The following is a 20,652-nucleotide window of genomic DNA, read 5'->3' as shown; positions in this document are numbered from 1 at the left end:
GTTCCTAAAGAGGCCCCGAGGAAGGAACTTCAGGTCCCAGGGCTTTCTGGGAGGCACTGGAGGGCTGGACCTGGAGGTGGTAGAGGGGCCAGTTCAGCCTGAGGGCTGAGATTCTTGAGCAGATAGAAGTGTTGTCAGGGAGAGGACACTGCCAGGATGGCTGGAGGAGGGCCAGGGTAGTGGGAGGGGGAGAATTTGGGGGATGGAGGAATGAAAGGTATCAAGTTTCTGGGCTCCTTCCTCCCTCCTCACAGCATTCACACCTCCCCTACCCTACGGGATAGGGCTGAGCAAAGTGCCAGGCTCCACCCCCCAGGCCCACTTGCTCTTAGATGCTCTGGTTGGGGCTCTGCCACCCGGAGCTGCTGCTGCTCTTCCTCCTGCTCCTCCTCCTCTTTCCCCCTTCCCCCAGCTCACCCCAGGCCTGCAGGGAAGCCAGGTCAACAGGGGATATCCAGGAGGAGTTCGTAGAACAGGACTGAGTGGGCACAGTGGGTAACAGCCTCCTAGTTACCGTTGGATCTTACAGAAAGTGAAGCAGAAAGGGCAGACTCGGGCAGGCCAAAACCCTAGTTTATTTCAGCATCAGCAACATCTCAGCCATCACAAAAATAAACTCTACTTAGGGCGACAGAAGTCTACAGCAAGGCTAAGGGCTCAGCCGCCAGGCGGTGAGCATCAAGGGTGCATGGTGGGCACTGCCCGGGCAATAAGTTAGGAAGCAGCAGGGCTGGTGGCGGTGACAGGTGTGGACTGGGACTTCACTTCTGGGCAGGCATGAGGTCATCGATGGCCTGGCCCTGCTCCAGCCGCTGCTCCATCTCAATGAGCAGCTTCACACCATCCACCACCATCTGCACCAGCTCCACCTCGGAGAAGCCCAGGCGGTCTGCATTGGAGACGTCAAAGACCCCGCCCACGGCCGCTGTGTCTACACCACCTGGGGAGACAAGCAAGTCAGCGGGGCTGGGGTCGGGGCTGCCCCAGGGGTAGAGAAGGCTGGCAGACCCTGCTCCACTCACCGGTGCCTCGCTTCTGAAGTCGCAGCCTCTTGAGCACCTCCGAGAACTTCTCGTGCTTACCCAGGTGGGGCAGCTTAATGTGCACACCTGCCCGAAGCCCTGTGCCCAGGTTGGAGGGGCAGGTGAGAATGTAGCCCAGGTGAGGGTTCCACATGAACTCGTAGTTCTTGGACTTGAAGAGTGTTTCAATCTGAAAGTAGAGAAGACAACATGAGAAGCAAGGCCTGGTGAGACATCCCTCCCCAAGGGACCAAGTGGGACCCAGGAGCCCCCTTGCTGGGTCCCGAGGCCACCAAGACCTAGGCTCTCCAGGGACACAGAGAGCTCTCCAGTCCCTGCCCCCTCCCTGGCACCAAACCCCCTCTCATGCCAGCTCCAGTTGGGGGTGGCCAGGCCTGACCTGGGTGAGGCCATTGCAGAATCGGGTGAACACCTCCTTCATGTTGCCCCCCTTCTGCATGGAGATGACCCGCAGGTGGTCCTCCTCGTTGATCCACACCAGGAAGGTCTTATTGTCATTGTGCCTGGGGGAGGGGCACAGTAAAACCTCCTCCCTGGACTGTGGTCTCAGGGCACATCCAGAAAAAAATTCCGTGGGACCCTCAGACCTGAGGAACTTCACAAGTCCTGGAGGTGTTCCTTTCAGCGGTACCCGAGAGGCAGGGAGGCCAGGACAACTCGGAAAGGGTTCAAAAAGCCCTGAGCTGTGCCTCATCTTGCCAGTCATGTGTTTGGGGGAATGGGTCCTGAAGGGGGTGTGCAACGTAACACATCTAGGGGGTAAGGGGCAGCCAGGGCATCCCCCCAGGGGAAAATGCCGTACCTGGGGGCTGAAGCCCGCCCTACACAGAAGTGGGGGCAAGCAGGACGCTGTAAGCCCTTCCCATCCCCACTGAGAAGCGTCTGCGTCACCCAGCACCCGACAGAGTCCCAGAGGAAGGGGGTGAGAAAAGAAAACAACTCAAGCTCCCAAGAGGGGGGTGGAGAAGCGAAGCCAACATGATCTGTCCCCCCACCTCTAAGATCCGGAGCGGCTGAAGCCTCCACCAGCGCGGTCCCTCCACGCACCTACGCGGTCAAGGTCACCTACGAGGCCTGGGCAGCACCAAACCTGTCCTGGGTGCGTGGCCCCTCCCTCTTCCTTCTTGGCGTTGGCGGGCCGGGCGAAAGGGGGGGGGGGCGTGAGAGTGGGAGGGGAGAGGGCACGCACCAGATGCCGCGGGCATCAGGCCAGTCGCGGGCCATGCCTGACGCCAGAAGCAGGGGCGACACGGGCTTGTCGAAGAGGAAGTGGTCGTCGATGAGCTGCTGCTGCTCCGCGTCGGTCATGCTCTTGAGCGCGTAGTACCTGCCGGCCAGGTCGCCATCCAGGCTCGACAGCGCTGCAGAGAGGCTCGCTCAGGGCACAAGCGGCGGGCCCCCTGCCGACCCCCGCCCCGGCAGCACGGGCCTGCCACCTCTCCACGCGCGTCCAGCCCTATGGGAGCCCAGTCCACACGGTCCAGGTGGCGGTACGAAGCGGTGACCCCGCCGGACGACCCTCACCAGCCCCAAGCCGCTGTAGGCACGGTGCTGGGCTTCCGTCCCTCGGGAAACCGGACCGCGCTTGCAGATAAGAGCGCGGCTGCGGCGGCTCGGGTGACGGGTAAACAAGGCGGGAGGGGCCGGGACCGGGCTGCGGAGGGGGCTCAGCCGGTCGACCCCTACCTTCCACGGCGAGCTTCTCAATGGCGCGGCGCTCCCCGCGGCTGCAGTGCGGAGGCAGGCAGAAGCCGCGGATGCTACGGCCCGTGCGAACCCGCGAGCTCAGCACGTAGTTGGGATCCAGGTCATCGCCGCCCTGCGGACCGAACGGAGGTGAGCGCCGGGACACCCACACCAGCCCACCCCGCCACCCGGGCTGCTCCGCACCTGCAGATTGTCGGGGTTGAGGTCGGTCTTGTGCTCGTCACCCGGCTTGTAGCCGCCATGCCGGTCCTCGATGATGGGGTCAAAGAGCTCCTTGAACACGTCGTACGATTCCTCGTCGCCCGCCACGCAGCCCACGGTCATGATATAGGGGTGGCCTGGGGGGGGGGGGACAGAACGGGGACAATGACGTCACTACCAGTCCTGAACCAGCAGCCGGACACCCTGCAGCTGCACGCAGGAAGGGGGCGCAGGGACCCTAGCCCAAGGTGCATTCTGGAGGGCGCTGGACTCTAACCCCGGGAATGTCCTGCGTATAAGGCGCCGGCACCCTGATCACAGGACTGGGCTGCGCGTACCCGGGTTGTCCACTCCTGTCTGGATGACATCGTCCAACGAGAAGCCGCTCGGCGTGCACTTGGCGCGCAGCTCCGCATACAGCTCGGGGGTCAGCACCTTGGCCATGTGGTTGTTGTGGCTGCTGAGGTCGGGATACTCATCCTCCGCGGGGAAGCGCAGCTTCAGTGTGTTGTGGCTGTTGGAGAAGGGCATGGCGGCGGCAGACGGCAGGCTGCAGGGAGACGCGGGGATCAGCGGGGACTGGGCGCACCCGACCTCGCAGGAGACCACACACCACTCGAGGCCCCACGCCCCTGTTTCTCTAGTCACCCCGGGAGGTCGTCAAGGTCAGAAGGGTCCGCTGCGCGCGCACAGGGGCGTCCGCACCGCCCTGGACCCCAGCCTGGCGGCGCACGCGCTCCAGCTTGTCGCTCCGGGAATGCAAAACACTGAGGTCCCTGCGCCCCCTCTACGCACAGCGCCCCGCCCCGGCACTCAGTGCTGCGTCCAGGGCCCTCGGGCCCACTCACCCGGCGGGGCGTGAAGGAACAACTCGATTCTTCCGCAGCTCCGGGAGCGGCGCAGGCGAACAGGGGCCGCTCAGCGCTCCCGGGGCTCTTAAGGGGCGCAGCGCGGTCCTCCCATTGGCCGCTATTTATAGCCCATTCATTCCATTGGCCCGCGCTGTGGGGCGGTGTCTCTGCTTTGTCCTCTGCCTGCCGCCCCAGACCACCTCCCCAGGCCGCCCACCCTGAGAATCCCCTCACAGAGACCCCGCTCAGCCCGCCTACTCCACCCGTCATCCACCCAAGACCCCAAAGCCTGAATCTCTGACCCTTAGACATTCTGAATGTCCCCCACAACACTGTCTTAAGGCGGGAAACTGAGGCAGGAGAGCCACCGGGCACTTAAGTTGCTAGGGCTGGTCAGCATCCTGTCTCCCGCCTTCCCTCCTCCCGCCGGTCCCCACGATGGCGGCGGCCAGGGGCCGGGCGAGAGCGTCCCGGGCTTCTGCAGTAGGTACTAACACCACCCCCCAAAAAAAAAAAACAAAAAAAAAAAACAAAAAAAACACCCCTCTCTGTCCCAGCTGGTTCCCAGCCTCCGACCTTCCTCAAGGTGCCCGCAGGCATCTCCCGGGCGATTTTGGTGCAGAGTGAAAGCAAACCGGAGCTGCAGTCTGGCTGCAGCCCAGCCCGGTGGCACCTGCCCGGTACCTTGACCTTGGGCAAGTCCCCAAGCTCTGGGAGATCCGAGCCAGAGACCCCCGGACATAGATGCAGGCCAGAAAGGCTGCTGGAGAGCGCACCGTCTCAGTCTCCAGACCCCCAGCCTTGGGCTCTCTCTGTAGGGTACAGGTTGAGCCTCGCCAACCCAATCCCAAAGGCAGGCTGCACAGATTCTAGCCAAGATGGGAGGAAACCCTAACAAACTGTAAGTATGTATGAGATTTTTAAAACTACAAAAAAAAAAAAACCAGAACCATGCAAATTGAAACAATGACTCTATCCCCAGCACACCCAAATTAAAAAAAAAAAAAAAAGTACAAGATTGACACCAGCCAATGTTGCCTATGATTGGAATGTGGGGAGACAGGCATTCACAACTGTGAATGGCTACATCTTTTTGAAAGTCATTTGGCAGTATCTATTAAAATTAAAAATGTTTGCACTCTATGATCCTGCGATCCCACTTCTAGATATTCAGCCTATATATAGGGCAATCTCATTTCTTCTTGCAAATAGATGTATAGTGGGGGAAAACAAACATACAAATCAACATGGATATAACTTGATGCCCATCACTTGGGGACTGGCCAGAGGTAGGGAGGCATGTCCCCAGATTGGAATATTATAAAGCTATTAAAAAGAGTGGATTGGGCCTGACCTGTGGTGGCGCAGTGGATAAAACGTCGACCTGGAAATGCTGAGGTCGCCGGTTCGAAACCCTGGGCTTGCCTAGTCAAGGCACATATGGGAGTTGATGCTTCCAGCTCCTTCCCCCCTTCTCTCTCTCTCTGTCTCTCTCTCTCCCTCTCTCTGTCCTCTCTAAAAATGAATAAATAAATAAATAAAAATTATAAAAAAAAAAAAAAGAGTGGATTGGAGCTCCTGTGGTTGATATCCATCGCATATGGTTTTGAGAATAAAGCAAGAAAGAATGAACCCCTTATCTCTGTGTATATTTAACAAAATCCCTCCAGGCCCGCACAGTGAGCTCTGTAGACAGGTGGACATCATGCTGCTGCTGAGGAAGACTGGCCCTGAGCTAGCAACCAAATGAACAAAACACCAGATGGGAGAAGACAGGTAGGGCTGGGAGTGGGGGCACAGATAGGAATCCCAGGGTACTGGGGGAACGGCACTGAAGCAAAGACCCCAGGGACAAGCCCATCCCTTCACCTCTGTCTGTGTGCACGTCGAAAGGTATGGAGTCTCACTAGCCGTTCCTGGCTCTTCCTGTGGTTACCGCAGAAGGGACTCCTGCCTCTCGCCCCCCTCTCGCTTTGGCATGCTTTGACCTGTTCCTAGTCAGTAATTCTTTTTCAGGCCCCTAAAACAAACTGTTGTAAACGGGCAAATGGTCCAGGCTCGCTGGACAGCAGGTGTCCCGTAAGCCTGGAATGCCTGCACTCTATACCCCTTGCAGCCCCTTCCCCCAATTTTAGAAAGATCTGCAGCTGCTCTCCTCACCTCCCACCTCCGAAGGCCTAATGGGCTCAAGTTTCTGTGTCTAGAAACTAGAGCTGCTGGCCCTGGAGGCTGACTTGGCTTTCAGACCCCAAGGGTGGGGGAGGGAGCCAGGGCTTCCTCTTTGTCTTCAGCCTCTGCGGCTTGCAGCAGGCCACCCACCTCCCCCACCCTCAGGCCACTAAAGACCCGGTCCCTTTGGGGGTTGGGGAGAGGGAAGGACTCCCTCCACAAGTAAGATCCACACCGAAGAAGTAGGTCCAGAAGCTTGGGGCTGCCTTGCACAGGGTCAGGCCCTGGGGATGCCCTGCCTGGCTCTCCAGCACTCCTCAGCCTTCTGAAAGGGGTATTTTGTCCGCATTTCACAAGTAAGCAAAAGGAAGACCAGAAGGTGGGCGACAGGAGGGGCTGCGTCAGAGGTCTGGCAATCCTTCTAGGATCCTGGAGTGGCTGGTCCTGTGCTAACCTGACTGGGGCCACCCTGGGGACCCCTGGCAGACTGAACTTGGGCTGGACTCAGACTGGCAGCCAGGGTGGTCAACAGTTGTGATGAGGGAAGGGGAGGGGGCCTTTGAGGCCTTTAGACCCAAATGTCAAGGAACAGCCCCACACCAAGCAGGGGCTACTTAGGAGCCTGGCTGGTCCCAGGAGCAGGGGCAGCAAGAGTGGAAGGCTGAGCTAGCTCTCATCTGTAAACCCTCCACTTCTCCTGGGGCCCACAGAAGCCAATTTGGTGGTGTCCAGGAGAGAAGCAAAATGATATCACCCAACCAGTTTATGGTCCAGGTTCCTCAGAAATCACCCTGGTTACAGGTTAAACACCTAGCCCTGGAGGTGGAGGGGAGCCTCACTGGGGTCCCTAGCCTTTCTTCTGTGGATCATGGTCCCCCCAGGGCAGGTAGGGCCAGATGTAAGGGCAGGCCTGGGGACCTGAGACCATTCTCAGAGTCTCTGTCAGAGTGCAGCCAAGGCAGACATTGCTTCCTCCTTGTCTCTTGTCCCTAAACTCTGCAGAACCCAGAGGGGAAGTTGACTGGGGTCAGGAGAGGGGTGGGGCTGCCATGGAGTCACAGAGCACAGTGGGTTGCTAAGCTGGGCTGGTCAGAGAGGAGGGAACCTCACGCTACCAGGGATGTGGGCAGAGCAGCCTCCCTCAATGGGCATCAGCTTCTCTCTTTCCTTCAGTTTTCCTTCCTGCCTGTTCCCACCTATCTTCAAATCTTTCATTAGTTCTCTGCAGCCAAAATTCCAATTCCACTTTGGCCACATTGAGTGACCTTGAGCAAGGTACTTAACTTCCCTGAGTCTTAGTTTCCCCATCTGTAAACTGGTCCCTCCTTCATAAGATTGTGAAGAGGATTCAGTGCAGTGACACTTAGCCGGGCTTACACGGCATCAGTTCTTATTAGGGAAGTCCTGATATACAAACTCTGCCCTGGACAAGGTGCCAACCTGACCTGGGGAGTCAGCTGGGGCCTGGGAGGAGGCCAGTGCTTGAGACTCAGGCTGAAGGCTGGGGCAGACTCAGATGGAGCACATGGGCAGCTGTAGGAAGGCTGCCTGGAGGAGGGGCACTGGAGAAGCTGGTCAGCTAGGAACAGCCAAAGAAACAAGTAGGAAGTTGGGACCACAGGAAACCACTGCCGAGTCACCCAGTCCTAATTTAGGCTTAGCAGGCTCCCAGCCGCAGCTCCACATCATAGCTGAGTGGCTGGGGAAAGAGGAACCCTCCAGGAGAAGTAGAAAATCAAGATCTCTCAGGGGAGCAATTAAGGAGTGATTCTGGTGGTACATCACCAAGGGGGTAAAGCAAAGTCACCTGGAACAGAGGTTGGTGAGTCCTCTATGGGGCTGCATTCTCTCAATGTTGAGAGCAGAAGGCAGGGACGCCATAATGCAGCCACAGAGGCAGCTGGTGGCCAGAGTGCTGGCCTCACAAGGACATGAACCCATGGTGACTGGGAAGTCGCCACCAGCCCCTCACCTTCTTATCCCCAGGGCTTCCAGACCCAGGCCCAGCCAAAGCAGGAGCATGGAAGGGCTGATGTCAGACACCTGGGCTTCCATCATGGACTCATGTGGCCCACGGTAAGGGCCACAGTCTGGCCAGTCCTGGCCTCAGAGGAGAGAAGAGTTCAGAGAGCTCCTTAGGTGGGCAGGACAGTGGGAGGGGCTGGCTCTATAAGGGCCTGGCCACTCCCATTTAACCAGGCTAGAGCAGCCTGGGCCTGAGGAGTGTGGCCTAGGGTCATTGTTAACTGGCCCTGGTTTAGGACCCAGGCTAAGCCCCAGAATAGCTGGGTGGGATGGGGGCATCTCTAACCCTCTCCAGTTCAGAGGTAATGAATGAGTCAAGCCATGGTTTCAGACCTGAGTGTCCTGGAGGCAGACAGGCCAAGGCCCCATCCCTCCTCCCCCAATCCCCAAAGAGGAACGGGCTCTGAATCAGCCCTGCTGAGAACTAACAGAGCTACGCCTTCCTTTTTCTGCCCCTCCCCCAGACCCTGGCTCAGGCTGCTGGCCCTGTCCCCACTGAGCCCAAAGTGAGTTCAGTTCATCCAGCTCTCATTGCACCCTGGATCCCAGGAGAGGACCCAGGACCTCACTCCTTCCTGTAAGCAGCTTCTGCACTCCGAGGACGTCGACCTGCGGGGTAGACAGGCCAGGGAGGGGCCGGGCCTGGACAGAAGGAAGGCCACTTCTGCAGACTCTGCCAGACCCCCACCCATCTCCTGCACGCTGGCTGACTCCAGCCAAAGCCTTCTGGGACTGCCTTCTGGGACTACCCTCTGGCCTGCGATTGCATTTTCTGGAATGCACCCTGGGGCCCAGTCAAGGGTTTTCCTAGAGCGGTTTGCAGTGACAAAATGTCCACGGCCAAGTGTCTTCATGGGGGACTGGGCAGATAGCCGTGGGCCGGCTCTCCTGGGACTCCGGGCTGTCGAGAGGGGAGGGTCCCTGCCCGACCGCAGCCCGCGGCGGCCGGCTGCTGGGACCGTGGGACTCGAGCTTGTCTTCCACCGGCCTGTGTAAACACAGGAGTCGCACCCAGGAGGAAGCGGACCCGGGGGAGCGCGCCTGAGGCGGGGCTGGGGGTAGGGCGGGGCTGAGGGGGCGCAGACCCCGAGCTCCCTGAACGGCCGCGGTGCCGTGACGTCATCCGAGGGCGCCGCGCGCAGAGCCGGAGGCGGAAGTGCCGCGGCCGCCCAGCCACGTGCAGAGCCTCCCCGCCGGGTCGGCGGAGCGTCGCAGGTGAGACTCCGCGGGACTACGTGTCGGTGCACGGGCCCGGGTCGCCCCGGCGGGCCCTGCGCCTCCCTTCAGCCTCCCGTGGTCCTCCCAGCCTGACCCGCCCCTTGCTCTGCCCAGGCAGGGCTTCTGTTTACGGGTCGCTGTGCGCCCCCAGCCTCCGCTTGTGGGGCCCTTTTCTCTCCTGCGTCCCCCTGCCACCGGTCTGCCTGGAAGCCCGCCTTAGGGGACACTGGGGAGAGGGGGTTCCCATTGAATCTAGCCTGTAGGGGGAGTGACCGTTTGCTGCTTCCCCGCTGGTGGCCGCTCTCACCTCACACCTGGAGAATGCGTGCCGGGCTCCTTGGGAAGGATGGTCCGAGTCAGGTCCTGACTTTGTGGGAATCCTTGCCCATGCCTGGCCTCCGTCTCTCCATGTGTGATTTGGGCTAATGGCTTCTGTCTCAATACCCACAACCAGGAAGGACTCCAAATGTCAGCCCAGGAGTAAAGCCCCTATTGGGCTGACCTGGTGGACAGTGCCAGGGCCTGAGCCAGCCATGCCACCCCCATCCTCTCACGACTTAGGATCTAGGAGTCACCCTGCACCTCCTGCCTCCTGGCACCTTTACATGCTCACGCCTCTCTACCTCCTTCCCAGATCCCTGGTGCCCACCAGAGAGCAACAGCATGAGTTTCGTGGCTTACGAGGAGCTGATCAAAGAGGGTGACACGGCCATCCTCTCACTGGGCCATGGTTCAATGGTGGCCGTGCGTGTGCAGCGTGGCGCACAGACCCAAACCAGGCACGGCGTCCTGCGGCACTCAGTAGACCTCATCGGCCGCCCTTTTGGCTCGAAGGTGACTTGTGGCCGAGGTGGCTGGGTGTATGTGCTGCACCCCACGCCTGAGCTCTGGACGCTGAACTTGCCGCACCGCACCCAGATCCTCTACTCCACCGACATTGCCCTGCTCACCATGATGCTGGAGCTTCGACCTGGCTCTGTGGTCTGTGAATCCGGTGAGTTCTTCAGGCTGCATCAGTTCTATCTCAGAAATGGACACGAAGGTGGAGGTCAGACCCAAACATTTAGACAGCCTCCAGCATACCATTTCTGAAGACACGCACGAGACTATTTGAGCTCTATTTTAACAGGACCTTTCTGGGGGACTAACCGCAGGAAGTGATAGCAGAAGGAAGGAAGTTGGTTAGGAGGCAGGTGCTGTAATCTGAGTGAGACTTTGATGGGACTAGACTAGTGGTTGGCAAACCGCGGCTCGCGAGCCACATACGGCTCTTTGGCCCCTTGAGTGTGGCCAGCTTAGGAGTGCCCTAGTTAAAGTTAATAACAATGAACCTACCTATGTAGTTTAAGTTAAAAAAAATTTGACTCTCAAAAGAAATTTCAATCATTGTACCGTTGATATTTGGCTCTGTTGGCTAATGAGTTTGCTGACTACTAGACTAGACCAAGGATGGGCCCCCAGGAGGTGGTGGCCTGGGAGGGGCCTACCTGTCTTGGTGGAGGGGGCCACAGTACTGCTTTGGTGCTGACCGAGGTGCTGACTGCTGTTCCCTCACCCTTGTGCTGACAGAGGGCAGAGGGTGGCTGGCGGAGCAGTCCTGCTGCGAGTGGGAGCCCCAGGCCCAGGGCTGAGAGTGCCCCATCCTGGAGGGTGGCCAGGGCTACCTTGAGATGCTCATAGTAGGTGGGGATCCTGCCCTGTGCACATCCCTGAGCAGCAGCATTGTTGCCGAGTCCAGGAGCTGGGGTACAGGTGGAAGTGCCCGAAGGCCAGCTGTTCCCAGGGCTGTACACACACAGAGACACAGCCTGGGGTGGTGGGACGGCTGGGGCTGGGAGACTGAAGCATAGAGCCTGGAGAGAGCAGCCCAGGCCCAGATGGCCTCGATTCCCAGCATGGTTCTTACGGGCTGTCGGCTGAGGTCAGGGTTGTGAAGAGTCCCTAGTGCTACAGTTGCTGGCTTCCTGCGGCCTTCAGTGCATCCTGTCCCTCTCCTTCTTTGGCCTTGGGTTTCTCCTTGTGGACAGTTGTCTGATCCCTGTTGCCAGCCAAACACTTTGAAATGGAAGAGTCAGAGGCAGGCCAGAGGTTCTGGGTCAGAGAGTGGATGTTAACTGGGCAGAGGCGGGCACTTGGCATGAGGGTGCTGGTGGCAGGTGGACGGCAGAGTTCAGAGCTGGTGGCATCCCCTGATGCACCCTCGGCCAGGGCCTTGCTTCAATCGGCTAAAAAGAGCTGAGTCAGTGGGCACACTCTGGGCTCCTCTGGTATGCCAGCTCCCTTTCTAGGAACCGGAGGCACAGCCATGGACAGCACAGACCAGATTTCTTCTCAGATTGGGACAGACAGTAAGGTCAGTGGACCATTTCAGTAGGTTGACTGCTTGGAGCTTCTATGACAGCTGTACGTTGGAGGGTCACTCAGAGGAGGGTCCTTGGAGCTAGGGCAGTCAGGCAAGACCTCTCTGTAGAGAGGACATTGAATTGAAAATGATGAAAAGGTATCTTCCCAGAGCCGAGGGGCAGTGCCACCCCGAGGGAGGACGTGCAGAGGCCCCCAGTGAGGGCCAGCACAGAGGCCAGTGTGGCAGGAACAAGGAATGAGGCCATAGGGAGGGAACGGGCACAGGTGGCAGTGGCATTAGGAGTCTCCTCCGCCCCGCGTGGAAGGGGGTTTGGCTGGGTTGTGCAGAGAGAGAGTCAGCCCAGTCTAGTTGGGACGATTGCAGGTGGCCAGTCTGGTAGCTGTTGCAGAGCCAGGAGGGAGGAACCCAGGCAGGGTCGGTGGGCAGGTGGGAACAAGACAAGCAGTGGCTCTGGGAGAGATATGGAAGGTGTGGCAGGAGTTCCAGGTAGATCACTGTGGCTGGGAGAGGGGGGGTCATGGGCGCCTCTGGTGTCTGCTGAGCAGCGGGTGTGGTTGATTAGGTTGGGGAAGACTTGGCAGGGAGTGGACTTGGCTTTGGGGTCCAGCTTTGCACTTGTTAGAGCCACCTGCTCTTTGGGTGTTGTGGGGAGGCGGCCAGTGTGCAGTGGAAGCTAGGTAGGAGTCAGTTGGATGGACACAGGTCTGGGGAGTTGTCATCAAGTAGGTGGCTCCTGCAACCGTGGTAAAGAGGGGTCGGGGGGTGGATGGGGGACGCAGGCCCCAGCTGGGTGCAGCAGGATGGGAAGTCAAGCCGAGGGGCGACCTTGTACAGTTGAGCGGAAACGGGGAGACGATGACATGGTGGGGAGAGGAGCTGTGTGGTAAGTTGGTGTCATGGTACCATGAGCTGCAGAGGAGTTCGGGGGGCAGAGAGATGGCCCAACCTGAATGGGCCTGGAAGGTGATGGGACAGACCATCACCTTTGTCTGCTCTACCCAGACACTGCAGGGCCTTGTGCTGGCCTCAGCCCCTCAAAGAACCCAGTCTCCAGCTCTATGCAGCGGGGCTTGCTCGGTGCTGGGACTGGGTGGGGCACACACCTGCGATCAGTCCCAGCTCGCCCACCCCCATCCGGAGGTCAAAGGAAAGCCCCTGACCTCAGCAGTTCCCTGAACTAGCGTTAGGATCCAAACCCAGTGCAGCCACGACCAACAGGCAGCCCATGAGTGATGCCCACCAGTAACCTGGGCTGGCTGACTTTGTGGGTCCTCTATGGGTCTCTCAGGATGAGGACAGTGTTGTTTCCTGGGTGGACCCCACAGTCCCCCCTGACACCCATACTGTTCCCAAGGCACCGGCAGTGGCTCCGTGTCCCATGCCATCATCCGCACCATTGCACCCACTGGCCACCTGCACACGGTGGAGTTCCACCAGCAGCGGGCAGAGAAGGCGCGGGAGGAGTTCCAGGAGCATCGTGTGGGCCGCTGGGTGACCGTGCGCAACCAGGACGTGTGCCGCAGTGGCTTCGGCGTGAGCCACGTGGCGGACGCTGTCTTCCTGGACATCCCGTCGCCTTGGGAGGCCGTGAGCCATGCCTGGGATGCCCTCAAGGTTGAAGGTATGTGGGGCTTCTAGAAGGGGTGCCCCTGGGGATTGAGCTCTGGGCCTGGCCCTGCCCTGCGTTATCTGAAACCCAGAGGGCGGAGTCACCAGGGCACTAGTCCTGGGGCTCAGCCAGGACCCCGATGGGCCTCAGGTAGGGGTGAGTCAGGCTGGCCAGGGCAGCCTTGGGGAGGCCGCCGGGTGAGAGGACCCAGGTTGGAGGAGTCAGACTGGCAAACATGGGGATCCAGCTGGGAGTGGCCTTGAGACCCCTCCCCAAGGTGGGGACGGCTCAGGCCTCGGGGATGTGGCAGCCCGCCTGAGTGAGCTGAGGACCTCCACGACAGGGTATGCCAGAGGTCAGCCCATGACCCCAGGGTTTCCTGCAGTCACCCCGCCCCCCAGCCAGGAGCCAGGCTGAGCTGGCCCCTTTTAGGGAAGAAGCTGGCGTGGAGGCGGGAAGTGGGCTCCCCGCCAGGGAGGCACTGGCTGGGCCCGCGTTTTTCCCTTTTCTGGAGAAGGAGCCCTTCCCTCCGACCAGCGGATCCCGTAGCCAGGGAAGGGACTGCCCTCTCCTTTGCCAGAAAGACAGAGGCCAGACGGCTCCCACAGTAAGATAGTGGCCAGTGGGTCTCCTGCCAGCTGGCCCAGCCACGGATGGTCTCCCGGTCCATGGTCTCTGCTGAGGTAGCCTGGGTCTGGGGTGGGGTGCAGCCCGGGCTGCCCCCCATCTCTGCTCTCTCCAGCTTTGTCCTGACACGGGTGTCCCTCCCTACTCCCTACGCCCTGCTCCAGGGATGCCAGCAGGTCCAGGCCGCAGTCCCAGGGAGGCCAGAGCCAGCCTCCCGGGCTCGGCCGAGTCCAGGCAGTCCATTAGACCATCGCCTCTTGCTGCCCAGACTCCTTGCCCGTAGCTGGCCTGGGGGAGTCACACCATCTGTTGTCCCCGTCCTCTGTGCCCCTTTGAGGCCTCGCTGGGTTCTTTGTGTTCTCTGGATCTGTTTGTTCTGGGCCCGGAGGCTCTCGCTCACTCTGGGTCTGGTGTTTTCCGGCGGCTTGCCTGCCTGCTGTGAGCCCAGCCTGCGAGGCGCGGCCCTCCACTTTCTGGACCTTGGCCGGCCAGCAGGCTTAGGCCTTGCCTCATGGGGCCTCAGTTTCCCTGGCAACGCATACCGGGGCAGAGTCCCCTGTTGGGGTTGACACTGTGCCCTCTCTGGGTTAGTATCGACTGGCACATCCCCTCTCTAAGCCCAGATCCTCCCACAGCCCTGATGGGGACCTGTGTTCCCAGTTCTGGTGGAGGGGCCCAGGCCTCACAGGCAGTCGAGGACTTGCCTAGCCACGTCCCTTCCCCCTCCTTGGCTTCCCCCAGCTCCCCTACCAGGGTTGGACCTGGTCTGGCTCCTGACCAGGCTGAGGGGTACTGCAGGCAGCCCCCTGGGGGGGACGGCAGGAAGAGGTGTCAGCCTTCCGCCCACCCCCGCTGCAGCCCAGCCCAGGGTACGTGCCTCCCATTCCCGGGAGCTGTGACAGCCTCTAATTTTCTGTGCCGGCCTTGCCCTCACCCGCTCCCTGCCCTGTGCCGATGGCCCTGTGCCGATGTGTGTGGTTAGGGCTGTGTGGTTGGGGCTGTGTGGTTGGGGCCATCTGGTTAGGGCTGTTACAGGCCCAGTGAGCTGAGCTGGCCGCTCTGCTTCCAAGGCTCCACCTCACCCTCCACCCAGCCTTCACCCTGGCCCCTGGCGTTGGCTTTTCGAGGCCTGAGCACATGGCCGTCATCTCAGACCCGGGGGAGGGGGGAGGGGGTGGATTGGGCATCCTCCCTCCTCACTCCCTGTGGGGATCTTTACTGGTGCCCTCTCCTGGAGGGGCTGGGAATGGCACTGCCCTGCTGTCCAGGCCAGGAACACCTGGCCAGAGAAGGCGGCCGGGTGAGCTTGGCGTCTTGTGGGATCCGGGCCTCTGACCCCGTGTCCTGCTCCCCTCAGGTGGGCGCTTCTGCTCCTTCTCGCCGTGCATCGAGCAGGTGCAGCGCACGTGCCAGGCACTCGCGGCCAGGGGCTTCTCGGAGCTGAGCACCCTGGAGGTGCTGCCCCAGGTGTACAACGTGCGCACCGTCAGCCTGCCCGCGCCGGACCTGGGAGCCAGCCCCAGCCCCGACACGGGCCCCTTCCGCAGCGGCACGCCCATGAAGGAGACCGTGGGCCACACTGGCTACCTGACCTTTGCCACCAAGACCCCAGACTAGTGGACGGCCCGCCAGGAGCTCCAGGGAGCGGGGAGCACTGTGGGCCCAGGCTGGGAGGCACAGCCTGCTGCAGGCCACCTTATATGGTCAGCGGACGCCTGCTGGGCCTGTGTTTAGACAGATGGTGGGAAGGGAAGGGTGCAGGAGGGGGGGCCTCCTGGGTGGCTGAAGGGGGATGGCCAGCCCAGGCCTCAGGTCCCCTGGGGAAGGGGGCCTCTGCCCCCATCTCTGCCGTACCGTGTTCTTGTCCTGCTGCTGATTATTGTCACATGCAGTCCCCATTACCATAGGTTCTTCTGGGTGCTGAGGCCCCAGGGTGCAGGTCTCACCCCTTCCCAGGTGGCTCCAAGCAGGGAGGGAGGTGGGGAAGCAAAGACTCAAGGAGGAGCACCAGGGGCTTGGTGCTGCAGCGGACCCCCGAACCCCTGGATCCCTGGACCCCTGAGGCCGGGATGCCACATGAGGTTGGTGGGCCAGCCTGTCAAGAGCCTGGCCCTGGCTGGCAGCGCAGTTGATAGTGTCCCAGCACACTGAGGATGCAGGTTCAATCCTGGATCAGGCACATAGGAGAAGCAATCAGTGAGTGCATAGCTAAATGGAACAACTATTGCTTCTCTCTCTCTGTCTCTTTCTCTCTCTCTCTCTTCCCTTTCTTCTCTCAAATCAATGAAAACATTAAAAAAGAAAACAGAAAAAGAGCTCGGCCTCCCTGAGCCCTCTGCCCACCAATGCGGGTTGGGCGAGGCTGGCATTTCAGTTAGGGGGAGGCTGTTAGGGGCTGCCCACGGCCCACTCACCTCTGGGCACTGCCTTCTGCTGTGAAAACCCACAGCTCCCACCACTCAGGAGCCCGAGGAGAGGGACCCGGCCTGGCCCTGTTAGAGCCCCTGTCGTTCACCCCCAGAGTTTCCCAGGTGCCCCCTGCCCCTCACAGGAGCCCTGAGGTCCTGGGATGGTAGGGGGTTGCATCTGGGACTGAGGGCACATGTCCCCAGCACTGGCCTCCAGCTCTGTGGTGTGTGGCTGGCATCCCTGCCCACCGCTGTGCCTGGCCCTGATTGCAGCTGCTGGAGAAATAAACACTGTCGCCCCTGCATGCTGACTGGGCTTTGATGTCCTAAGAGGCCAGAGCCCCCTTCCCCACACCAGTGCCCAGGCTGGACCTCCCCGCAGGTAGCTCTCCTGGTCCCTGCTCCTTCTCCCTGTCACACAGCAGGCGCCACAGGCTCTAGACTGGAGGACAACAGCCTTGGATGACCAGGACAAAGAAGCGAGTGTGTGGCCACCCCCACTCCAGCTGTAAAAAGGTCCACTTGTCCCTGGGACTGGTGGGGGAGGGGAGAGGAGGGAATGTGAACATGTGTGTGCACGCGTGTGTGCGTCTGACCATGTCTCAGAGCTCTGGGCCCTCCCCCCACAGCCCTGCCAGGCCTCATTCACAGCACAGGTGCCTCATGCTCCCTGAAGGGCCCAGAACTCAACAGGGACCCTCAAGACCTGCCATCCTAGCCCAAGGCCACCCCTAGGTTTTGTGGGTTCTTGAGAGGTGCCAAGCTAGGTGGGCATGCAGGAGGGCCAGCCTTCTAGGGTCAGTGTCTCAAGGCGAGGTTCAGCCTCCTGGGAAGACCTTTGTCCCCTGAGTCCCTCAGGGTCCCTGGAACCAGTAGTCCTGCCCCAGGGGTCTTACCCCCACTTCCAGGACCTGTTCTCACCTCAGACTAAAGGCCTAGCCCAGGAGACAGCAGGGCAGTGGCCCTACCCGGGCCTAGGCAAGGCCTGCGGGGTCCATCGCTGGAGCGGCTCTCCAGGGTTTGCAGAGAGCACAGGGGCTCGGGCTCCCATGGGTCCTTCGAGGCTCCTCTCAAACGCGTCTCCAGCCTCCTGCCACCCACCCCTGGGCAGGAGCACCCCGCTCAGCCCTGTCCTCTCTGCCTACACGTCCCACACTGGCTTATGTGAGCTCCCCTGGGTGGCTTCCAGCCTGGGGGCCCCTGCCGGCATGGGGGGGGGCAGCAGTGCCCCAGCTCTGCAGATGGGGAGCCCGATGCCCGGAGGCAGTGTGGGGATGCGGGGCCAGGGAGTTACCCAGCATCAGGTCAGTGACGGTCACCTCCTTGAGTCAGCAGCATCGGGCGGGTCACACGGCAAGGACTCACCCAGTAACTCCCCAGCCCAGACACTCTGACCCTCAGTTTTTCCTTGGAAATTCCTACGCCCTGCCCTGCACTTCCCCACCCCTGCTGAGTAGCTCAGCAATGACATCTAGCTCCCTCTGCTGCCCCCAGAAGGCTCAGAGACAGTCTCCAGGGGCCCCAGGCCAGGGCCCCACCCTTGGGCCAGAACTGGAGGCTGCCTGCGTGTACACCAGCCGGGCCGCCCCCCCCCCAGAAAGCCCGACGCCCTGGCATGGCTCTCTCCAGCCCCTGGGTGTGCTGCTCCTGGCCTGCAGTTCTCTCTAGCTTGTGTGTGTGTGTGGGGGGGGGGGGGGGCAGGCTGCTTGAAACCCAGGCCCAGAGCCTGGCCTGTGGTGGCACAGTGGATAAAGCGTCCACCTGGGACACTGAGGTTTGAAACCTCGGGCTTGCCTGGTCAAGGCACATATGGGAGTTGATGCTTCTTGCTCCTCCTCCCTTCCTCACTTTCTCCTCTCTAAAAATGAATAAAGTCTTAAAAAAGAAAAAGGAAATACAAAGTATTTTCTTTAAGAAGAAAAAAAAAGAAACCCAGGCCCAGAGAGAAGATGCCCCGCCCCTCCACCTCACCCCAGCCCACTGCACGGTGAAGAAACTTGAGTCCCAGAGTCAATTCGGCCTCTACCTCTGTCCATCCACCAAGACCTCCCATATCACACGCTCCTACCCTGTGTTCCCCTGGGCTGTGACCACAGGCCGAAGGGGAGAGATTTCTGCTGTGGTCATGGAAGCCTCAGAAGAGGTGAGCTGTCCTGTGCCAGGTCCCGGGGCTGCTGGGAAACGAGGGAGTGAGCAGGAGACTTTCCCAGGCGGGCGTGGGCCGGCCTTGGCAGGAGACCCTCTGGCAGGCCCGGGAGAAGGAGCCTCCCAGCTGCAAGGCCCCTGTCTGCAGAGATGGGTCACCAGGTCCGGTGCCCTGCTTTGCCCAGGGCTGTTGGGCTCACTGCCAGCCCAGGCGAGTTCCTGATGCCTCAAGGAGGGAGCAGGCAGCTGGGGGCTGATCGCACCCAATCCTCAGGACTCGACCCTCATGCAGCACGTGTTAGCTGAGCACTCGCCATGGGCCAGTATCCTGGTGCTGAGCGTCCAGACTGCCTGGGCAGCCTGACCCGAGGGGCTCCCCGGGGTGGGGGGAGACAGGCACAGTAGGGGACAAGTGCATGCTGGCAGTAAGACAAGGGAAGAGGTTGGACCCTGTGCTGGGAGGGGGACTGGGACAGTCAGGAAGGGCTAGCCAGGAGGTGGCCCAGACCTCACTCTGCCCTCCGGGGTCAGAGGTTAAGTAGTATGTCAGCGTTTGCACTAGTCCCTGCTCACAGATCATCTTTGATTATTCTCATTAGTGTTGCTGCTGCGGTCGCCACTGCCTCCAGGAAGCCCCCATTCTCTGTCAGTTTCCAAGGCCAGAATTTTGGGGCCGCTTCTGGGTCCATCTGATAGTATCTTTTGTGCTTTGAGGCACTTGAATAGCTTTTTGCTCCAGGGGTGTCTGAATAGTTTACCAGGAAAATGGGAAAGAAGATTTAACATTGAGACTTTTCAGGCAAATGTAGGTCACCAGTTCATTGTGTTTACAGTTCGTTGCATAATAAAACCAAAAACTGAGAACTTTCTGGTGGGCATGGGCAGATGGCACTTTCCTTGACCTCCACAGCTTTCGAGGCAGGTGTTACCAGTTAGCTGTCACCTCAGATATGCTGCATAACAAATATTTCCCACCCCAACCTCCCAAAAACAACTCCGAGACCTAGTGTAGCAGTCAGTTCCTCTCTGATCTGTGGGTTGGCTGCTTGCAGCCAGCCTCAGCCAGGCCCATTCACAGTGGGGGCTGAGCTGTTGGCAGGTCTCTGGACGGTGGGCTGGCCTACACATGCCTGTCTCCTGTCCGCAGCCCATGCATTGGGGCAAGACCAGTCATGAGGGCACTTTTCAAGCCTGTGGTCATGTGATCTAACCTCGAGGCAGAGACAGAGGGACCTGAGGTTTTAGGGAGAGGCTGCGTGACCACAGGCACCGGGTGGGTACCAGCAGGGCCTTCTCTGCCCCAGTGGGCACCGCACACGGTGGGTCCCTCGGCGAGTAGGGAGGAACTGCAGGGCCCTGGCCAGCCTCCCTCTGCCGTGTCTCTGTGCCCTGGCTGAGGGCATTTCAAAGTCAGGCTGCCTCCAAAGCACAGCATCAGCGGGAGGGAATTACTCAGCTCCCACCAGGCCGAGAATAGCTCAGAATTGGGTCAGGCTAACCAAGAAAGCTCCGGTCACAGCCCCCAGCCTTTGATGGTAATCAGCTTTCCATCCGACATCTGCCCCTTTAAAGAGAGGCAGGCTGGGCGTGGGCACACGCTGAGAAGATGGAGACAAGGAGGGGCCTGTGTGGATGTCTGGCACTCCATCTCCTCCCATTCATTCCCTTTGCTCTCCCTGCCCTCGCCTGCCACCCCCATCCTTCCTGCCTACCCTGCAGCTGCCCGGTTCCCCAGGACCCGTCAGTTCTCTACGCACAGGCCAGGTGGCGTGACATGGCTCCAGGCTCACTTGGCACTCACTTGTCCCCCAGCTGAGGGACACTGGTCTGGCTCAGCTGGGAGGGTGGAGCCCTCCCCCTGCCCTCCTCCCCGACCCTGGGCCCTGCTGACCTTGCCCTTGACCCCCTCCCTGAGTAGGGTGGACCGAATGCCACTGCCCCAGGTGCCCTCCTCTGACTTCCTCCTGGGTGCTCCTTCCATGGCAGATAAAGGTGATGGTGAGGAGTGGGCCAACCCACCTCTCCAAGAATTCTGGGGGTCCATGTCTCTCCCACCCTCAGGACCTGGAGTCTTGCTCCTTGGCCGCCCCTCACCTTCCCACTCAGACTATATGGGGAATGCAGCCCCTCTGCCCCCCAAAAGCTGCCCTATGTGGAAGCCCCCAGCAGTTGGCACAGATGGACCTTCTCAGTCCCTGCCCTTGGCCCTGGGCCCCTCCTCCCAGGGTCCGGGCACCCCAGCGATGGACAGAGATAAATCACTGCGTCCACACGATGTAGACCC

At 60.3% G+C, this 20,652-nt stretch overlaps 2 protein-coding genes across 2 annotated transcripts; one reads left to right on the top strand and one right to left on the bottom strand.

Moving 5' to 3' along the window:
- Positions 1-551: 551 nt before the first annotated feature.
- Positions 552-3,894, bottom strand: CKB (creatine kinase B). The gene is made up of 8 exons (XM_066342160.1): positions 3,800-3,894; positions 3,290-3,501; positions 2,934-3,088; positions 2,730-2,862; positions 2,233-2,404; positions 1,423-1,546; positions 1,023-1,212; positions 552-940 (listed from the first exon to the last, which is right to left on the bottom strand). The coding sequence occupies exons 2-8, from the start codon at positions 3,480-3,482 to the stop codon at positions 762-764; spliced, it is 1,146 nt and encodes a 381-aa protein (XP_066198257.1). The 5' UTR covers positions 3,483-3,501; positions 3,800-3,894; the 3' UTR covers positions 552-761.
- A 5,159-nt stretch (positions 3,895-9,053) lies between these two features.
- TRMT61A (tRNA methyltransferase 61A) lies at positions 9,054-19,296 on the top strand. Its single transcript, XM_066342184.1, has 4 exons — positions 9,054-9,211; positions 9,849-10,208; positions 12,934-13,200; positions 15,173-19,296. The coding sequence occupies exons 2-4, from the start codon at positions 9,878-9,880 to the stop codon at positions 15,430-15,432; spliced, it is 858 nt and encodes a 285-aa protein (XP_066198281.1). The 5' UTR covers positions 9,054-9,211; positions 9,849-9,877; the 3' UTR covers positions 15,433-19,296.
- The last annotated feature ends 1,356 nt before the right edge of the window (positions 19,297-20,652 follow it).

Source organism: Saccopteryx leptura, chromosome 6, assembly GCF_036850995.1.
Source record: "Saccopteryx leptura isolate mSacLep1 chromosome 6, mSacLep1_pri_phased_curated, whole genome shotgun sequence".
NCBI lineage: Eukaryota > Metazoa > Chordata > Mammalia > Chiroptera > Emballonuridae > Saccopteryx > Saccopteryx leptura.
Note: the sequence above shows the minus strand (reverse complement) of the source record. Positions and strands in the feature narration are given on the sequence as shown.

Coding starts and splice junctions, on each gene's coding strand:
- TRMT61A (XM_066342184.1), top strand. CDS start 9,878: ATGAGTTTCGTGGCTTACGAGGAGCTGATCAAAGAGGGTGACACGGCC. Junction 10,209..12,933: donor CTCTGTGGTCTGTGAATCCG/GTGAGTTCTTCA, acceptor ACTGTTCCCAAG/GCACCGGCAGTGGCTCCGTG. Junction 13,201..15,172: donor GGATGCCCTCAAGGTTGAAG/GTATGTGGGGCT, acceptor TGCTCCCCTCAG/GTGGGCGCTTCTGCTCCTTC.
- CKB (XM_066342160.1), bottom strand. CDS start 3,482: ATGCCCTTCTCCAACAGCCACAACACACTGAAGCTGCGCTTCCCCGCG. Junction 1,547..2,232: donor CCTGATGCCCGCGGCATCTG/GTGCGTGCCCTC, acceptor CCCCTCCCCCAG/GCACAATGACAATAAGACCT. Junction 941..1,022: donor ACTTCAGAAGCGAGGCACCG/GTGAGTGGAGCA, acceptor TTGTCTCCCCAG/GTGGTGTAGACACAGCGGCC.